We start from the raw sequence: 16,594 nt of genomic DNA on the forward strand, positions 1-16,594 counted from the left end.
CTGCCTTCCTCCTGGTATAGGGACTTACTTCCGACTCTAAGATTTTATGACTCTACATACCATATACACTCATGTATAAGTATAGTAATTTTAGTCAAAAAAATTGAGCCCAAAAACCTGGGTCAACTTATCCACAGGTCAATGTAAGCATTCCCTGATTAGAGTGGAGAAAATATAAATTAAGAAAGATGTTAGTTTAATCCATTTTGGGAGCAGCTAAAAATGCACTAATCCCTTCTACTCTCTCCACCATGGTGGCACTTCTGACCTTTTGAATGCCTGGGTAGAAAAATGACAGCAGTGCCAGCTTTTTGACATACCCCCTCAAAGGTACACCATGAAGAACTGGGCTTTGAAGGATTTACTCATGTATAAGTCAAGAAATTTAGATTAAAAAATTGACCCAAAAAACTAAGTCGACTTATCTACGGGACAATGTAAGTATTGATTTTTAACTCATTACACACACACACACACACACACACACACACACACACACACACACACGGTGAAAGGCAAGAGTTTAATCTGCCCTGGAAGCACTGATCCACCTCTATGCTCATCTGTCCAGCCTTTAGTATGAGCACTAATAGTTATGCCTGCTGGAATTTTGTTAAGTTCTTTGGCATTGTTTTCCTTTACTTTATCCTTTAGATTCTTTATTACAAATACCTAAGTTTTATCCTCGACTTGTCTGTGAGTCATATCAACAGCCATAATTTTGATCCCAAAACCTGCCCACGACTTGTATATGAGGTCGACCTATAGTTGAGTATACAGGGTAAATAAGATACTGTAGTTGGGTATGTTTGTCAGCTTTTCCAGGTTAAAATCAGGCAGTTACAATATTAAAGTTAAAGGCTATAATCACAGTTAACATAGTTGGGATACAGACTGCCCCTTTGGGGCGGCCTGCACCTGCCCCTTTCCCTGACGGATTGGGGCCTCAGCTGCCACAGCAGCAGTCCCGGAGACCCCGATCTGCCGCTTTTCCAGGCCTTGAGGAAGTGGCAAAAGGACACCCCGACAGTGATGGGGAGACAGAGAAAGGGGCTGCTTGGCCCCTTTCTCTTCAGTATTGCTGGCGTGGCTGTGTAAAGGCCACGTCAGTGATACATAGCGCAAAAGGAGCTCCATTTTGGAGCTCCTTTTGGCACCGCTGAAAAGGCACCACAAATGCCCTTCAGCGGTGCCAGGATGTTTGGACACGATGCGGCCGTTATGTCAAAATGGTGGCACCCGTGTGTACAGGGCACCGTCATTTTGATGCCCCCGTCACGTGCTAGGGGTGAGGCCGGTATGGACGCTGCGTCCTTGGCCAACCCCTAGCACATGACGGGGACGCCGCATACGCCTGTATGTACAGCACCATAGTTGCCATTTTCTTTGCTTTGCCTTTTCATCTTTTTTGACATGTGTGCATCTTCTTAGCCCCACATGTACCTGGTTGCCTCCCCCACACATTGCACAGTCATGACTGACTGTCATTCTCTCCTCACTCATCCAGCCTTTACAGTGAGCACAAACAGTCATGCCTGCCAAAATTTATAAAGTTCTTTGGCATCATTTTCCTTTGCCTCATCTTTTACATCGTTTGTTACATGCCCTTAGGTTTTACCCTCAACTTATTCATGGGTCATATTAAAATCCATAATTTTGGCTCCAAAACCTGTCTTCGACTTATACATGAGGTCAACTTATAGTTGAGTATATATGATACTCCTCCCCTGCTCTGATGTTGACCCACCTCTAAGTAGGACATAGACACTTCATACTCCATGTCGTTGCTTGTTTCCTCAATAGCATAGAAAAGGTCATTGAGTGTGCGTACATAAATACCAGGTTCACTGTCTGTGCCAAGCATGGTATAGGTCTTTCCACAGCCTGAGAAGAAGAATGAGAACATATTCAGTAAACAAATGATTTTCATTTGGGAGGGCACCCAAAGTTGGAACTCCATCTTAATAAATTGCATTTTTAAAGGAATTCTTTGCTTCTTCAACTCTTCACTTTCCAACAGAAGTTATTTCTTAACATACTGCAAACCACTGGAGGTCATGGTAAGGTGAGATGCGCTGTGTAACACACTTCTTAAATGAGAAGAAGTTAATGGCTCATTTCTTTGCTTTTATGCTCATAAAATAAAAATAGTAAATGGGTAGGGACAAACTATGGAAGCTTTAAATGGCTTCCTGGGACAGGATTATCTCCTGCATGATTGTTCTGGAGTGAACAAGGGTATGTTGAGTACCCTTTGCTGGAGTAAGATATGGTAACGGTATAAATATGACTTTGTTCAAAGATTCGGACTAATTTTGTGCTTTGGATTTATTCTGCTATTAGTCAAAGAACTGATCATTTTCATACATTAATTGGGCATTTTAAGAAAAATGTGGCCTGAAACAGACCAGCCAAAAGGGACACTGCCAGGTTGTGTTGGGGGTGTGGCATTTAGACAACGCACACCCCAAGCACAGCCAGAAGCTGCCCTGACGTCACTCTAAACGAAAAGAACTGGCCTGAAAAGGAGCTCCTTTTCAGAGACTGGTTTGAAACAGCTGTGGTGAGCCAAATTAGGGTTGCCTGTGCCAAGGCAGCCCCGATCTGCCCTTTTTTGGCAGTCTGTTCCACCCCTGTATTGAGTCTGAAAAAACTGAGGCACTTGGTCAAAAGAGATCTCTCTTGATCATACCTTGCCTCAGTCCAGAGAATGCTACTGGCCATCCATCCAATTTTGAAGTTTGTTCCACTGCTCTCAACCTAAAACAGCTTACACTTAAAGCCATGACAGCCCAATTGTTAAAATCTAGAGCGAGAAGAGACAAGATGATCTCTCATTCAGAGCTGAGTTTGTCCTCTTACCAGTGGGGCCATAGGCAAAAATGGTAGCATTGTAGCCAGAGATGACGCCTTTAATGAGGCCTTTTGTGGTAGCTTGGTAGACTATGTCCTGCAAGGAAAGATGAACAGATGAGGATATCAAAGAAACAACCTGTTTCCTGGGAAGTAAATACATTGAATTAGAGCAAACTGACAGCAATAAGCTGCGTCTTCTCCTCTAGCTGTATCTGTTGTTTGCTCTTCTCCTTAACTACTATCCTTCTGTCACGCAAACACAGCCAGACAGAGGTATTTAAATACTGCCAAAATGACCCCTCTTAGGGCTGAAAGAAACTGAACATTCCCTCAAGACAGAAAATGTTGTCCAACAGTTTGAACTAGTTTTATGCTGCAACATCCCCTGCTTAATATATATTCACTATTTTCAATTACATTTTAATTTAGTGTTATGTGAACCACTTTGAAACATGTTTAGTTGAAGGAAGGGACATATATTTGCAAACAAACAGACAGGAAGCTAGGGAATAACCCAGCTACAGCCTCATCCAGCATAATCCTTTGGTGACTAAGGGCCCGTACAGACAGGCCAAAATAAAACTGCTTCGGGTCACTTTGGAGGTATGCTGTTTAAATGATGCATGCGTCCTAAGAGTCCAGAAGCCACACCAAAGCCTCGTTCCCGAAGCAGTTTTATTTTGGCCTGTCTGTATGGGGCCTAAAATTTTCAAGAAATTAAGATGGTGTGGTGTACAGCTTGTGAAATATGTCACATATTTGTAGACTTCCCTTTTGACCAATATGTAGATCTATGTATATATATATATATATGTAGGTAGGTCTATGTATGTAGATATCTCACAGGCCACATATGGTCCCTGGGCCATTTCTGTGGTTCTTGAAGCTTTCCCAAATAGGAGAAAAATGTTTTGAACTTCAAAACAAAACAAAACAGGGCACTTGTGCTTTCAGACAGTGATTCTCCCCTAAAAGCAGGTTATGTCCCCCATACCTTGTTTTAGCAAAATATCCAATTTTTCCCCTCCACAACAGAAGTGGATTTTTCAAACCAAAAGCAACCTTTTGATTTCTTCTGATTCCACTTGGAGAAGCTATATGTGCCTGGTTGGAACTGATGCTGGGGAAATGGCCTTCAGACCCCAAAACTTAGAGTAACCACTTGGGACAGCTAAATATTTTACATTGTTCCTGCCCATTTCAGTTTTACATATTACCGTATTTTCCGGTGTATAAGACAACTGGGTGTATAAGACGACCCCCAACTTTTCCAGTTAAAATATAGAGTTTGGGATATACTTGCCGTATAAGACCACCCCTCTTCCAATGCACATCAAAGAAAAATTTAAAAAACATCACTGCATTTATCCCAACTCGTTCTCTAGTCTTGGCTTGCTTGCTTGCTTGCCTGCTTGCTTCTCTCTCTCTCTCTCTCTCATCTATCTATTTATTTATCTCTATCTATCTATCTATCTATCTATTCCTATCTATCTATCTCCCTCTCTCCCCCCTCTCTTTCTATTGTCTCTCTCTCTCCTAATCTATCTATCTCTATTTCTCTCTCTATCTATCTCCCTCCCTCTCTCTATTTCTCTCTAGCTATTCTCTCTCTCTCTCTATCTCACTCTTCTCTCTCCCTCCCTCTCTCTCTCTATTCTCTCTATCTATTCTTTCTCTCTCTCATCTATCTCTCTCTCTATCTATCTATCTATTTCTCTCTCTCTCTCTCTCTCTCTCTATATATATATATATATATCTCATCTATCTACTTATCTCTATCTATTATCTCTATCTCTCTCCTCTTTCCCTCTCTCTCCATCATCTCCCCCCTCTCTCTTTCTCTCTCTCCTATCTATATCTATCTATTCTATCTATCTACTATCTATCTTATTTCTCTCTCTCTCTTATCTATCGATCTATCTATCTATCTATCTATCTATCTATTTCTCTCTCTCCTCTCTCTCTCTCTATATATATATATATTATATATAATATCTACTTATCTGTATCTATTTATCTCTCTCTCTCTCTCTTTCCCTCTCTCTCTAATCTATCTCCCCACTCTCTCTTTCTCTCTCTATCTATCTATCTATCTCTATCTATTGTCCTCTCTATCTATCTATCTTCTATTCTATCTATCATCTATCTATATCTACTATTCTATTTCCTCTCTCTCTCTCTCCTCTCTCTCTCTATATATAATATATATATATATATAATATAATCACTATCTACTTATCTGTATCTATTTATCTCTATCTCTCTCCTCTCTCTCTCTTTCCCTCTCTCTCTCAATCTATTCTCCCCCCTCTTCTCTTTCTCTCTTCTCTCTCCTATCTCTTTCTCGCTCTCTCTCTCTCTCTCTCTCTCTGCTCTGTCTCTCTACCTCTCTGTCCTCTCTCCCTATTATTTCTCTCTCTCTCTCTCTATTTCTTCTCTCGGCATCTGTCTGTCTTGTTCTGTCTGTCTCTGTCTGTCTCTCTCTTCTCTCTCTCCCCTCCCCCCCCTCTCTCTCTCTATCTTCCTCTATCTCCCTCCCTCTCTATCTCTATTTCTCTCTCTCCTTATTTCTCTCTCTAATTACTAGCTATGCTATCTATCTATCTATCTCTATCTATTCTCTCTCTATCTATCTCCCTCCCCCTCGCTCTATTTCTATCGATCTATTTCTCTCTCTCTCTCTCTCCCTCCCTCTCTCTCTATCTCCTCCCCTCTCTCTCTCTATTTCTCTCTATCTATCTATTTCTCTCTCATCTATCCCTCTATCTATCATCTATCTATCTATCTATCTATCTATCTATCTATTTCTCTCCTCTCCTCTCTTATATATTATTATATATGATCATCTACTACTTATCTCTATCTATTTATCTCTATCTATCTCTTTCTCTCTCTCTCTTTCCCTCTCTCTCTCAATCTATCTCCCCCCTCTCTGTTCTCTCTCTCTTACTATCTATCTATCTATCTATCTATCTATCTCTATCTATTTCTCTCTGTCCTTTATCTATCTTCTATCTATCTATCTATCTTTCTATCTATTGTTTCTCTCTCTATCTGTCTGATCTCCTCTCTCTCTCTCATCTCTCTCTCTCTCTCTCTCTCGTCTATCTATCTACCTCTCTCTCTCTCTCTCTCCCTCCCTCCCTCTCTCTTTCTTCTCTCTCTATCTATCTATTCTTTCTCTCGGCATCTGTCTGTCTGTCTGTCTGTCTCCTCTCTCTCTCTCTCTCTCCCTCCCCCCCCCCCCTCTCTCTCTATCTTCCTCTATCTCCCTCCCTGCTCTCTCTCCCTCTCTCTCTATATGCTCTGCTGCGATGCGCCCTGCGCCCTCCCTCCCTCTCTAAAGCCCTTTTGGGGGCAAGGAAAGGAAAAAGGGGGGAAGAAGAATAGGACTGGCAGGGCCTTAGGGACCTTTTCCCTGCCCTCTAGGTGCCCCTGTTTGGTTTTTACGGGTCTCTGGAAGGCAGGGGAAAGGTAAGTGGGGAAGGAGGGAGGGAGATGTGGGAGGGCACCCTGCCTCCCTCTCCCAGGGACCTTTCCCTGCCCTCTAGGTGCCCCCGTTTGGGGGCCATTGGACAGGCAAGGGAAAGTGTATAGTGGGTGAGGGAGGGAGATGGGGAAGAGGACAGTTTGGATGCCGGCAAAGCGGCTCCATGGGGAGGAGGGCACTGGTGCGCCGCTGGTTTGGCTCCTCCTCTGCCCCACCTCTTTCCCGGCGCTCTTGGCTTCTCTTGAAAGAGGCAGCTGAGGGGCTGGGAAAAGGCTGTGCGGAGGGGCCACGAGGCTTGCTCCTCTGGCTCCTTCTCCGGAGCGCAACCCTTTTCTGGATTCCACGCTGTCTCCGAGCAGACAGAGGGAGGCCAGAAGAAGGACGGGAGGTGTGGAGGAACAGGCACGCCGCGTGCCTCTTCCACCTTCCTCCCTCGCCCCGTGTCCGATGGACAATGGCCCAAAGGTTGCCACTGTCTGGGCACGCGTGCAGTGGGTTCCGCCATCACTGGTGCTAGGGATTCTGTTGGTCTAACCGTCCACACCCATAAGCCTAACAGATCCTCCCTGGATCGGAGCTGACACAGCTGGTCTCGGAGCCTGATGTTGGAGTCTCCGCAGACTTCGAGGCCCAGCTCAACAAGAACTAACAGGGTGCAGCTCGGGACTTCATGGGCTGCCATGACTTGCCATGGCGTCTCTCCACATTAGTCTGCAGGTCCCAACCACATTGCGTGGGGTAATACCCTTGATGTGCGTCCTTAGCCTCGGATTAGGACCAAGTCTGTGGGCTTGAGGTTCTTGGCAACCTCCAGCTCTCTGCATGGACGGACCATTTCCTTGTAGCAGCATATGACTGAAGGTGGACTACCCAAATCCACACCCCAGGGGTGAAGGACCTATTAAAAAGTGGTCCACCCATGAAAGGCTGATGGAACCCAAAAAGGTTCCCAACGAAGGCCCTAGGCAGGGATATATGGTTGGAACTGGCACAAGCGATTCTGTTGATTGCCCTGACGGACTATCTGGAACATGACCTACCCAGGGTCTCGATAAACAGTACGGTTTTTTTTTTTTTTTTCTATAAACAGTAGCGTTCCCGAGTCGTGCCCATCGACACCGCTTTCTAATAGGGAAAGCGCATGGTATTACAGAAGATCTTCGGGGAATGAAGTGCGGCGCGCACAACGACTTCTAGAGCGGCAGCTGGAAGAAGAGACCCCACCACAGCAACTATCCACACAAGACCACTTCATCAGAGCCTCTGTGACAGGCCTATATGGCAGTGGCAGTGGGTGCAAGCAAAGAATTCGTTCTATGCCTTGTACGTATGTGCGTCTGGCAGAGTCGTGTCCAGCAGAACTGTTCAGGGTGGTGGAGAGAGCTTACCCAGCTAACCTCCCCACCCTGTGCTGAACCTGCTATATTAGCACCAACTAAAGCCATGCTTGTGGATGGACTTTAAAACTTCTTTGCAGACCAAAATCTCTCGGATAAGGGCTGCTGATCTCGAATGCGGCCTACACCATCTTAGATCGAATTAGGGAAGTTTAATAGCTCAAATCCGAGAGCGTGTCCTAACAACGCACGCAGCAGGATTGTATCCCTATGGTATACCAGAGGTTCGCTTTCCACCCCAAGAAGAACGAGACTGAATGCCCACTGAGTGCAATTAAAAATGAACATTATTAAGCCACCCCAACAAACAGGGATCACACACATGCACACACATTCAATGCTTTATAGCGGCGGGTGGGTGAGTTCGGGACGTAAAGGAAATGAAGAGGGGGCACCGTTCTGTAATATTTACCTTAGACGTCTTCTCAAGGACCCGGATGAGATGTATGGATGGATGGTGAAGACACAGCCGAGTGAACGGGAAAAAGGAAAGAGCGGCCGTGGTTGCTTTTGGAGCTGAGTTCTGGCGGGCAAAGCTTAACTAGGAGGGCCCGGTTGACAGTGAAGCTTGGCTTCGGCTCAGTCGATTTCAGCAGAGCAATATGCTCTAGGAACTCAGCCTCAGACCGGCAGCTTCAACAAGCCCATGGAAGGGCGAAAAACGTGGGGTCCTTATATACTGCTAAACACATTCCTCAGGCCGGATGGCAGCCTGACTGGACAAAGGCTCTGATGCCTTACTCTTTGTCTAAGCTGAAAATCTACACCATGGTTGTAGGTCTGACACCTTCAGGAGGCAGATACCTTGATGGTTGAGCCGTTAAGTTACTCCTGTCATTAAGGAGTGATCCATAGCTATTGTCCTCCGTAATGGGTCTCTGCCATCTGGGTCTAGGCAAACTCCAAAACTTACTCTGGAAAATTTCAACCTCTTGAGGACCATGCCTTGCAAGGCTGCTGTTGTACATGGCGCTTGCCTTTATGTGTTATTTAGGTGGGTTCCTTGCTGGGGGTCAGTCAGGGTTCAGGCTTCAGACTGCATTGGCCCCTGGCACCCAAAATTTATATATAAATCATACTCGGTAACAAACCGACAGCAATCGGAGAGAGGTATCTAGAGCTTCGTGGGACTCGTACAACTGGATCCACTTCGCGTTTGTACAATACCGATGAACGTGGACACGCTCCTTGGAAGTGTGAAGAAGACACCGTGCGCTCTCGATCCCTGCCCCTCCTGGTTGGACCGACCCGCTCAAGGGGATATGCAGTCATACATTGGTTACAACCATATCAATGCATCTTTTCGAGAGGGGGGATTCCATTCCAAAATCCAAAACTAAAGCTAGCAGTGGTTAAACCATACTGAAAAAAACACCCTCTCTTGACCCCCTAGGAGAAATAATTACATGACCAGTTTCTTTGTTACCATTTTGGGCACGTTGATCGAGACAGAAGTTGCCTTCAAACTCCAAAGCTGTTCTTGGATGATTAACGATATCTAAGAACCCACTTCCAAAACCGGCTTCAGGGTGGGCTACCGAGTTGAGACAGCCATGGTCGCCTTAGTCAATGATCTCCGTCTGAGCGCCGTACCGTGGGAAGTGTGGACCTCGGCTGGTGCTTGGGACATCTCAGTGGCTTTCGCTACCGTCGACCACTGTTTATCCTTCTGGAGTTGCCTGATGAGAGATGGGGACTGGAGGCACTGCGCTCCAGTGGTTCGCTCTACCTCTTGGGTAGCTTCCAAAATGGTGACGCTGGGGAACACTTGCTCCTTCTAAGGGGAACTGACTCTGCGTCCTCACGGAGCTATTTTGTTTCCCCCATGTGTTCAACATTACTCTCAAACTGCTGGGAGAGCTTTCATCCGGATATATGGGGCGAGGTGTTATCAGTTACGGTTCTCTATGTCTCAACTGACGCAGTGTTCTAAGGACAGCATTCTCTCCTATAAATGCCTGCTTTGAAAGGCGGTTATAATGTGCTGGCTGAGGGAACACAAACTCAGACTGGACTCCAGAGGAAAACACGGAAGTACTAGAGATAGGCCCAAAAGTCCAAGGAAGGAAATTTGTCAACCCATTCCTTGCGGTGGTTCACACTCCCCTGAAGGACGAAGTTCGCAGCCTAGGAGTACTTCTGATTCATCCCTGCAGTTGACATCTCAAGTAGAGCGACGGCCAGAAGTGCCTGCTATCATTGATACGTGACTGCGACCCTACCTGAGCCAAAGGGACCTTGGAACATGGTAACGTACTGGTAACCTCTCGTCTAGGACTTCTGTAATGCGGCTCTACATGCCGTCTGCTGCTACCCTTGTACCAAGTCGGGAAGCTCCAATTAGTACAAAATATGAGCCGCCAGGACTGGTCACGGCTCTTCAAGATTTGACCTATAAACACCTCTATGAAAGCGTTCACTTGCTCCCTATAGCTTCCGGCACATACAAGGTGTTGGTTATGACCTATTCAGCCCTATATGGTTGGCGTCCGAGGGTTACTTTACAGACCGCCTTGTCCCCAACAAATCCGCCTCCACACCCATAGAACATCATGGTAAGATTTATTGGAAACTATGCACCCCCAATATGCCTCCACTTCACAAAGAGCTTTTCCATAAGGGCTACCGGATTGTGGAATAGCCTTCCTGAGGACATCGTCGGTATCCTCATGGCGATATTCAGGAAAGCAGTTAAAACTGATTCTTTTGCCAAGCATACCCAGATATGACATTGCCCTTGAATGAGAGTGCTTTATTTCCCCTTTATATTGTTATTGAGTATTGTATTATATTTATCATATTTAGTAGTTGTTGCATTTCTCTTGCGCCTCTAAATGAGATCTCCGCACTCAGTTCTCCTAGTAGTACTGTGAGTTAGGTGAGGCTGTGAAAAAGTTGACTTGCCCAAATTTGAACCCACATTTGAACCCCAGTGGGGAGTTATTAGGCAAAGCAATCCTACCTGCAAACCTCTCTATACTCTTTAGGCCATGCTTATTATCACAATGCTTGAAGGAAAGTGCGTTAAAACGAATCAGTTTTACAAAACTGAGCTGTTGTGAAAAAAAACAGGGGAGAAGTCAGCAAGGGCACTCCAGTGGGGCCTCCGCATAAGTGGACTTTTTATAATAGCCGGCTTTGAGCATACGCGCTAAGCCCCTGGGCGCGCGTGGGGCGGAATGGGCCTGCGTCCCATTCAGTTGGAATGGGCTCGTGAGGGCCTGTTGCGCCGCGTGCGTGCACGTTGCCCCCGCGCACCTCCGCGCCACCTTGCAGAGCCCCATTGTTTACAATGGGGCTCGAGCTAGGCTGAACATCGCCATATGCGGCGGGATCCGAAACGGATTCCCGCATTATGACGAGGGCCACTGTACTAACATCACCCCTAAAATGTAAACAACTGCTCTTTTCAGAAAGTAATGAGGGCAGCGTAGGTCCAGCTGTTTCTACAAGATAATTCAATGCAATAGCAGTAGCACGTACATTTCAATACCGATTAGTTATGTACTATTTCAGTGTGCGAACCTTTTGGGTCCGAGTGCCCAAATACCATGCCTTCTGGGGGAACAGCACTTTGGAGGCTGGGGATTTCCATGCCTGTTCCTTCTTCTTCCCCCACATTCTCCAGGCCTTCAAAATGCCCTCTCTGGAACGCCGCTGAAGGTCTGGGACAGCAGCAGGGAAGGAGGCGGAACAGACGCCCACGCTGTTCATTTTTCCCCTCGCCCCCTGAGACTTAGCCTGTCCTCCTCTTTCCTGCCCTCCGCGTGCCACTAAAATGGTTTTCCACCTTTTGGCATGTTCGTGCCATATGTTTGCTACATGGTACTAAGTAGTTTACAAAGTGTAAGCTAATTTCCACCAACAAGCGGGGTACTCATTTTAGCAGCCTATGGAAGGATGCCAGGCTGAGTCAATCTGGAGCCCTGGCTGGTACTGAACAATTTTTTTAAAAAAAAAAAATTTAAAGCTTTCGATCGCCTAGTCAGGGGTAGGGCAACCTTTTTGAGCCGTGGGCGGCCGGGTGTTGCTGTCCCTCATGCGACTGGGGGGGGCCGACGCTGGGGGGTGGAGCTTCGACCCTCCGGGCGGCCACGTGCCCGGGGTGGAGCTTCCACCCTCTGGGGCGGGGCCACCATGCGGGGGTTGGAGCTTCCACCCTCGGGGGCGGGGCTGTGTGCTGGGGGGTGGAGCTTCCACCCTCCAGGGGCGGGGCCGCCATGCCGGGGGCGGAGCCTTCCACTCCTCCGGGGGCCAGGCCTCCCATTTTTGGCTGGCCCCTGACGGGGCCCTCGGCCCCGTCAGAGACCAGCCAAAAACGCTGGGTGGGGCCTGCCAGTGCTGGATGACCCCCTGGAGGCCCCAGTGACGGACCGGGCGTCCAGAGGCCCCACGCCGCCATGGGAGGGGCCCGCCCCTGGAGGGCCCCAGAGGACGGCACCGGGCCCCGCAAGAGGCCCCCTTCCGCCTTGGGAAACCTCTGCAGGCCCCAGAGACGGCCACTGGCCCCGCACAGAGGCCCTCTGCCACCCTGGGAGCCCGCCTGGAGGGGCCCAGAGACGCAGCGAGCCCCGCAGAGGCCCCCTGACGCCCTGGGAGTCCCTCCTTCAGGGGCCCCAGGGATGGCAGCGGGCCCCATAGAGGCCCCTGCCGCCCTGGGAGCCCTCCTGCAGGGCCCAGAGGACTGGCCTCGGCCCCGCAGCGGCCCCCTGACGCCCTGGGAAGCCCTCCTTCAGGGCCCCAGGGATGGCAGCGGGCCCCCACAGAGGCCCCCTGCCGCCCTGGGAGCCCTCCTGCAGGGCCCCAGAGGCCGGCACCAGGGGCCCTGCCGGAGGCCCCCTGCCCGCCCTGGGAGCCCTCCTGCAGGGCCCCAGGACGGCATCGGGCCCTGCAGACGGCCCCCTGCCGCCTGGGCGCCCTCCTGCATGGACCCCCAGACGGCAGCGGGGCCCTGCCAGAGGCCCCCTGCCGCCCTGGGAGCCCTCTGCAGGGCCCCAGGGAGGCAGCAGGCCCACAGAGGCCCCCTGCCGCCTGGGAGCCCTCCTGCCGGGCCCAGGGACTGGCAGCGGGCTCTTGCAGCGGCCCCCCCCTGCCGCCCTGGGAGCCCGCCCTGGAGGGTCCCAGAGCACGGCAGCAGGCCCTCCCAGAGGCCCCCTTGCCGCCCTGGGAGCCCCCTGCAGGGCCCCGGGATGGCAGAGGGCCCTGCTGAAGAGGCCCCCTGCCGCCCTGGGGAGCCCTCTGCAGAGGTCCCAGGATGGCGAGGGCCCCCGCAGAGGCCCCCCTGCCACCCTGGGAGCCCTAAAGCCGTGCCCTGGACGGCAGCGGGCCTCCCAGCGGCCCCCCCCTGCCGCCATGGGAGCCCTCCTGCAGGGCCCCAGGGACGGGCCAGCGGGCCCTGCAGAGGCCCACTTGCCGCCATGGGAGGCCGCCCTGGAGGGTCCCAGAGACGCAGCGGGCTCCCAGAGGCTCCCTGCCGCCCTGGGAGCCCTCCTGGCGGGTCCCAGCGCCGTCAGCGGGCCTCCCAGAGGCCCCCTGCCGTGCTGGAGCCCTCTGGAGTGTCCCAGAGACGGTAGCGGGGCCTCCTAGAGACCCGCCGCTGTTGCCGCCGCTGCCGCGGCGGCCACCTTCGGAGACGCCACCATTTTGGGCGGCCGGCGCCCATAGCCCCAGAGGCCGCTATGGGCGCCGCCATTTTTTCGCCCAAAATGGCGGCGCCCAGAGCGGCGAAAAGCCGCGACGGGCGGCCGCTGCAGCGGCGGCAGCAGGAGCAGCCGGGGGCCGGCGGCCAGGCCTTTGCAGGCCGCATCCAGCCCACGGGCCGGAGGTTGCCGACCCCTGGCCTAGGTGCTCTGTCAGGTGTCCAAACATAGCAAATTGCTACATTGACCTCCAAACGTGGTAAACACATTATGCCCCCCTGCAACCTCCCCCCTGCTCCACATTCATAGACTGACGTGTGAGGAGACCCATTGAACACCATTTTAAAACTATTATTACATGCCTGCTTGATCGCCCCCCAGACAGCCCAGGGAGCAGTGGGGGAGGCAAAGGGACTCCTTCTACTTTCCCCAGAGGGGAAAAGCGCCTAAGCGATTGATTGACTGCTTAAAAACAAAACAAAACAGAAAAACAGGTTTGAAAGACATAAATATGAATGGGAACAAAAATAGCCCATGACAAAATGCATCGAAGCAACTGACGTCACTGTGACGTCTAATCGCTTAAGTGCTTGATTGACAAATGCTTAAAAAAAAGAGGTTCCAGAAGGGCAATGGAAACTGGGAGCAAATTACTCCACTTTAAAATTCAGCAGGGAAAAATCCAATGGTAATGAAAACATGGGTCAAAATAAATCGAGTCATTTTGCAGCCTTTCCTAATGAGAACGAAGGACCAGATTCGATTAGGACTCGGGAAAAAAATCTGAGCCAGAATCGCAACAATATATGTCGCTTTTTGTGCTCAGTGGGAATGGGGCCTAGGAGAGACAACTGGCAGAGGAGGGAGCTACAGTTTCACTCGAATGTGCAAATTAGCTTGAAATGGAGCTGATGAAATTGGAGCTTGTGGTTTGGCCCAGCTGTCCCATATGCCACCTGGTACTACATTCAAGGCAAACAGGAAAGAGAGGCTGGGATTACAGAGCTGCCTTTGAACTGAACTAGATGTAATACAGTAGATGTGTGTAACACTTTCTTGATTATCAATTTTAAAAATAAAAAGCAGATAAGAGGACCTGCAAGTAGAAATGTGGATAAGCCTTTTTCCTTAAGAAATTTCCATACTCACTTTCCCCATGCTTCTTCTATACCTGCAGGGGAACTATAAGATTTTCCTTGCAAATTAAAAAGCAGATGGAGATCTGGAACAGTAAAACACCTTTTGGGGTAAAGTTTAATTATTTCTTTAAACACTTCCTTCACCACTCACCAAATTCTGCTACATTCATTTGCCACATCACATATAGTTTGGCTGTCAGGCCCTGCTTGAGTGGGTGCAGATACCTGGCCCCTTACCTGGGTAGCTGCAAAATCAAAGGCTACATCAAACATATAGGATTTTTCTCGTGAGCGGTTAGCACGGAGGACATCATCAGGATCTTCCAGTGGGTCCATCAGGACAACCATCTGAAAAGAACAGTATCAAAATTATGTTGTTGTACATATTACACTGGAGAAGTGGGAACAAACCATGACAAAACTGCCAGGAAGAGATAAGATGTATACCATTCCTCCTTGTAGCTCAGTTTCTGAACTTTACTAAGAAACTCCAAATCATTTGGAGCTGCAAACTACTATAATTCCTTCTTTCTCAGATGACACAGATCCCTACAACAGATGGTATGGATTGCAGCATTTTAGTCAATGAAATTTCAAAATCTGATGACATCCTGTCCAAAGCAAATATAACAGCTACAGCTTCTCCAACATCTGGCTGAGCTTTCCCCTCTGAAATAATCTCCCTGAAGATCTAATGGCTTTTAATAACCAGCAAAGTGCACCTGGAACCCCTTAGGTGTTAGGCCTGAAGCTGTGAACTGGCCTCTGACTAATTAGACTGCCTAGGTATAATAACTATACATGTGCTGGGAAATACCTAGAGGGACAAAAATTAAGTGTCAGGATATTGGGCTCTAATAGGGAACCAGCAGGATTGTTATAATTAGTGGGATGTTGAGCCCAGTAGCTTACATAAAGTTGGCCCTCTGTGCCCATGGATTCTTTATCCATAGTTTCAAGCATCCACAGCTTGAAAATATTCCAAATTTTTTTTACTATGCCATTGTATTTAATGGTACTTGAACATCCACAGATTTTGGTATCCTCAAGAGGTCCTGGAACCAAACCCCAGCAGATACCAAGGACCCACTGTATTACTGTGCCAGCCAACTGTTGTATTTACAAGCCTATTGTCAGTAGGGGTACAGATATATTCAAAGGGCTTTGGACTTTAAGTACTAGCTTAAAACCAAAGAGCCAGCATGGTCTAGTGGTTTGAGTTCTGCACTAAGATTATGGGAGACCAATCTTTAAAATTTATGCTCAACCCAGAAAACCCACTGGATGATCTTGGTGAAGTCACACTCTCTTGGTCTCAAAGGAAGGCAATGGCAAACCCCCTCTGAACAAATCTTGTCATGAAAACCCTGTGATAGGTCCTCTTAGAGTCACCATAAGTCAGAAACTACTTGAAGGCACACAACAACAATTTGGCTTGGAAAGAAGTCATCTTCGTCATAGGACTCAACCATGTCCTGTTATGCTTTTATCTGTTGATATTCATGTTTGATTTTATTGTTCTTGTTTGTTGTTACATGTCTTGATCCAGTACAGGGAGAGGCAGGATACAAATTATTACTATCATCATCATCATCATCATCATCATCATCATCATTCAACCTTCACCACAAAGGACAGTCTGAAGGGATAGGTCCTTCCATGACAGTAGGACCATAGGAAGCTGTTTTATAGCACACATTAGACTCTGTCCATCAAGTTCCGTATTGTCTACTTGGAGGTAATTTTCAGAAATTTTCAGGCAGTGGTCCTTCCCATGACTTGCTTTTGGTCTTTGAATCGGAGTTGCCAAGGATTGGACAAGGGGGACCTTTGCCATGTGAAGCATGTACTCTGCAACTAAGTTACACTTCTTCCCCCTGGGCAGTCCATTCTGAAATGCATGTCTAGGATTTACATGGTGTGATAGGAGAATGCTAGACAGTAATATAATACAGCCATAATCAAGTAGCATAACACCCAGATCAGCAACTACAGCTTCAGTGCTGACCGTTTCCTTTAATCAGGTGTCCACCCACCTGCCTGAAGATCATTAATCTTCCTTTGTGCTCCTCT

The 16,594-nt window shown here is 48.5% G+C and overlaps 1 protein-coding gene across 4 annotated transcripts in view; it reads right to left on the bottom strand.

The window, feature by feature from the left end:
• The window catches only part of KIF19 (kinesin family member 19), a 90,277-nt gene that overhangs the window by 40,718 nt on the left and 32,965 nt on the right, over positions 1 to 16,594 (bottom strand). For all 4 annotated transcript variants that reach the window (XM_042452181.1, XM_042452180.1, XM_042452182.1 and 1 more), the window contains exons 3-5: positions 14,759 to 14,869; positions 2,863 to 2,950; positions 1,748 to 1,884 (exon numbers count right to left, since the gene is read on the bottom strand). In XM_042452181.1, the coding sequence (XP_042308115.1) occupies positions 1,748 to 1,884; positions 2,863 to 2,950; positions 14,759 to 14,869 (336 nt within the window). The remainder of the gene's footprint in view (positions 1 to 1,747; positions 1,885 to 2,862; positions 2,951 to 14,758; positions 14,870 to 16,594) is intronic.

This window comes from Sceloporus undulatus, chromosome 2 (genome assembly GCF_019175285.1).
Source record: "Sceloporus undulatus isolate JIND9_A2432 ecotype Alabama chromosome 2, SceUnd_v1.1, whole genome shotgun sequence".
Lineage (NCBI taxonomy): Eukaryota > Metazoa > Chordata > Lepidosauria > Squamata > Phrynosomatidae > Sceloporus > Sceloporus undulatus.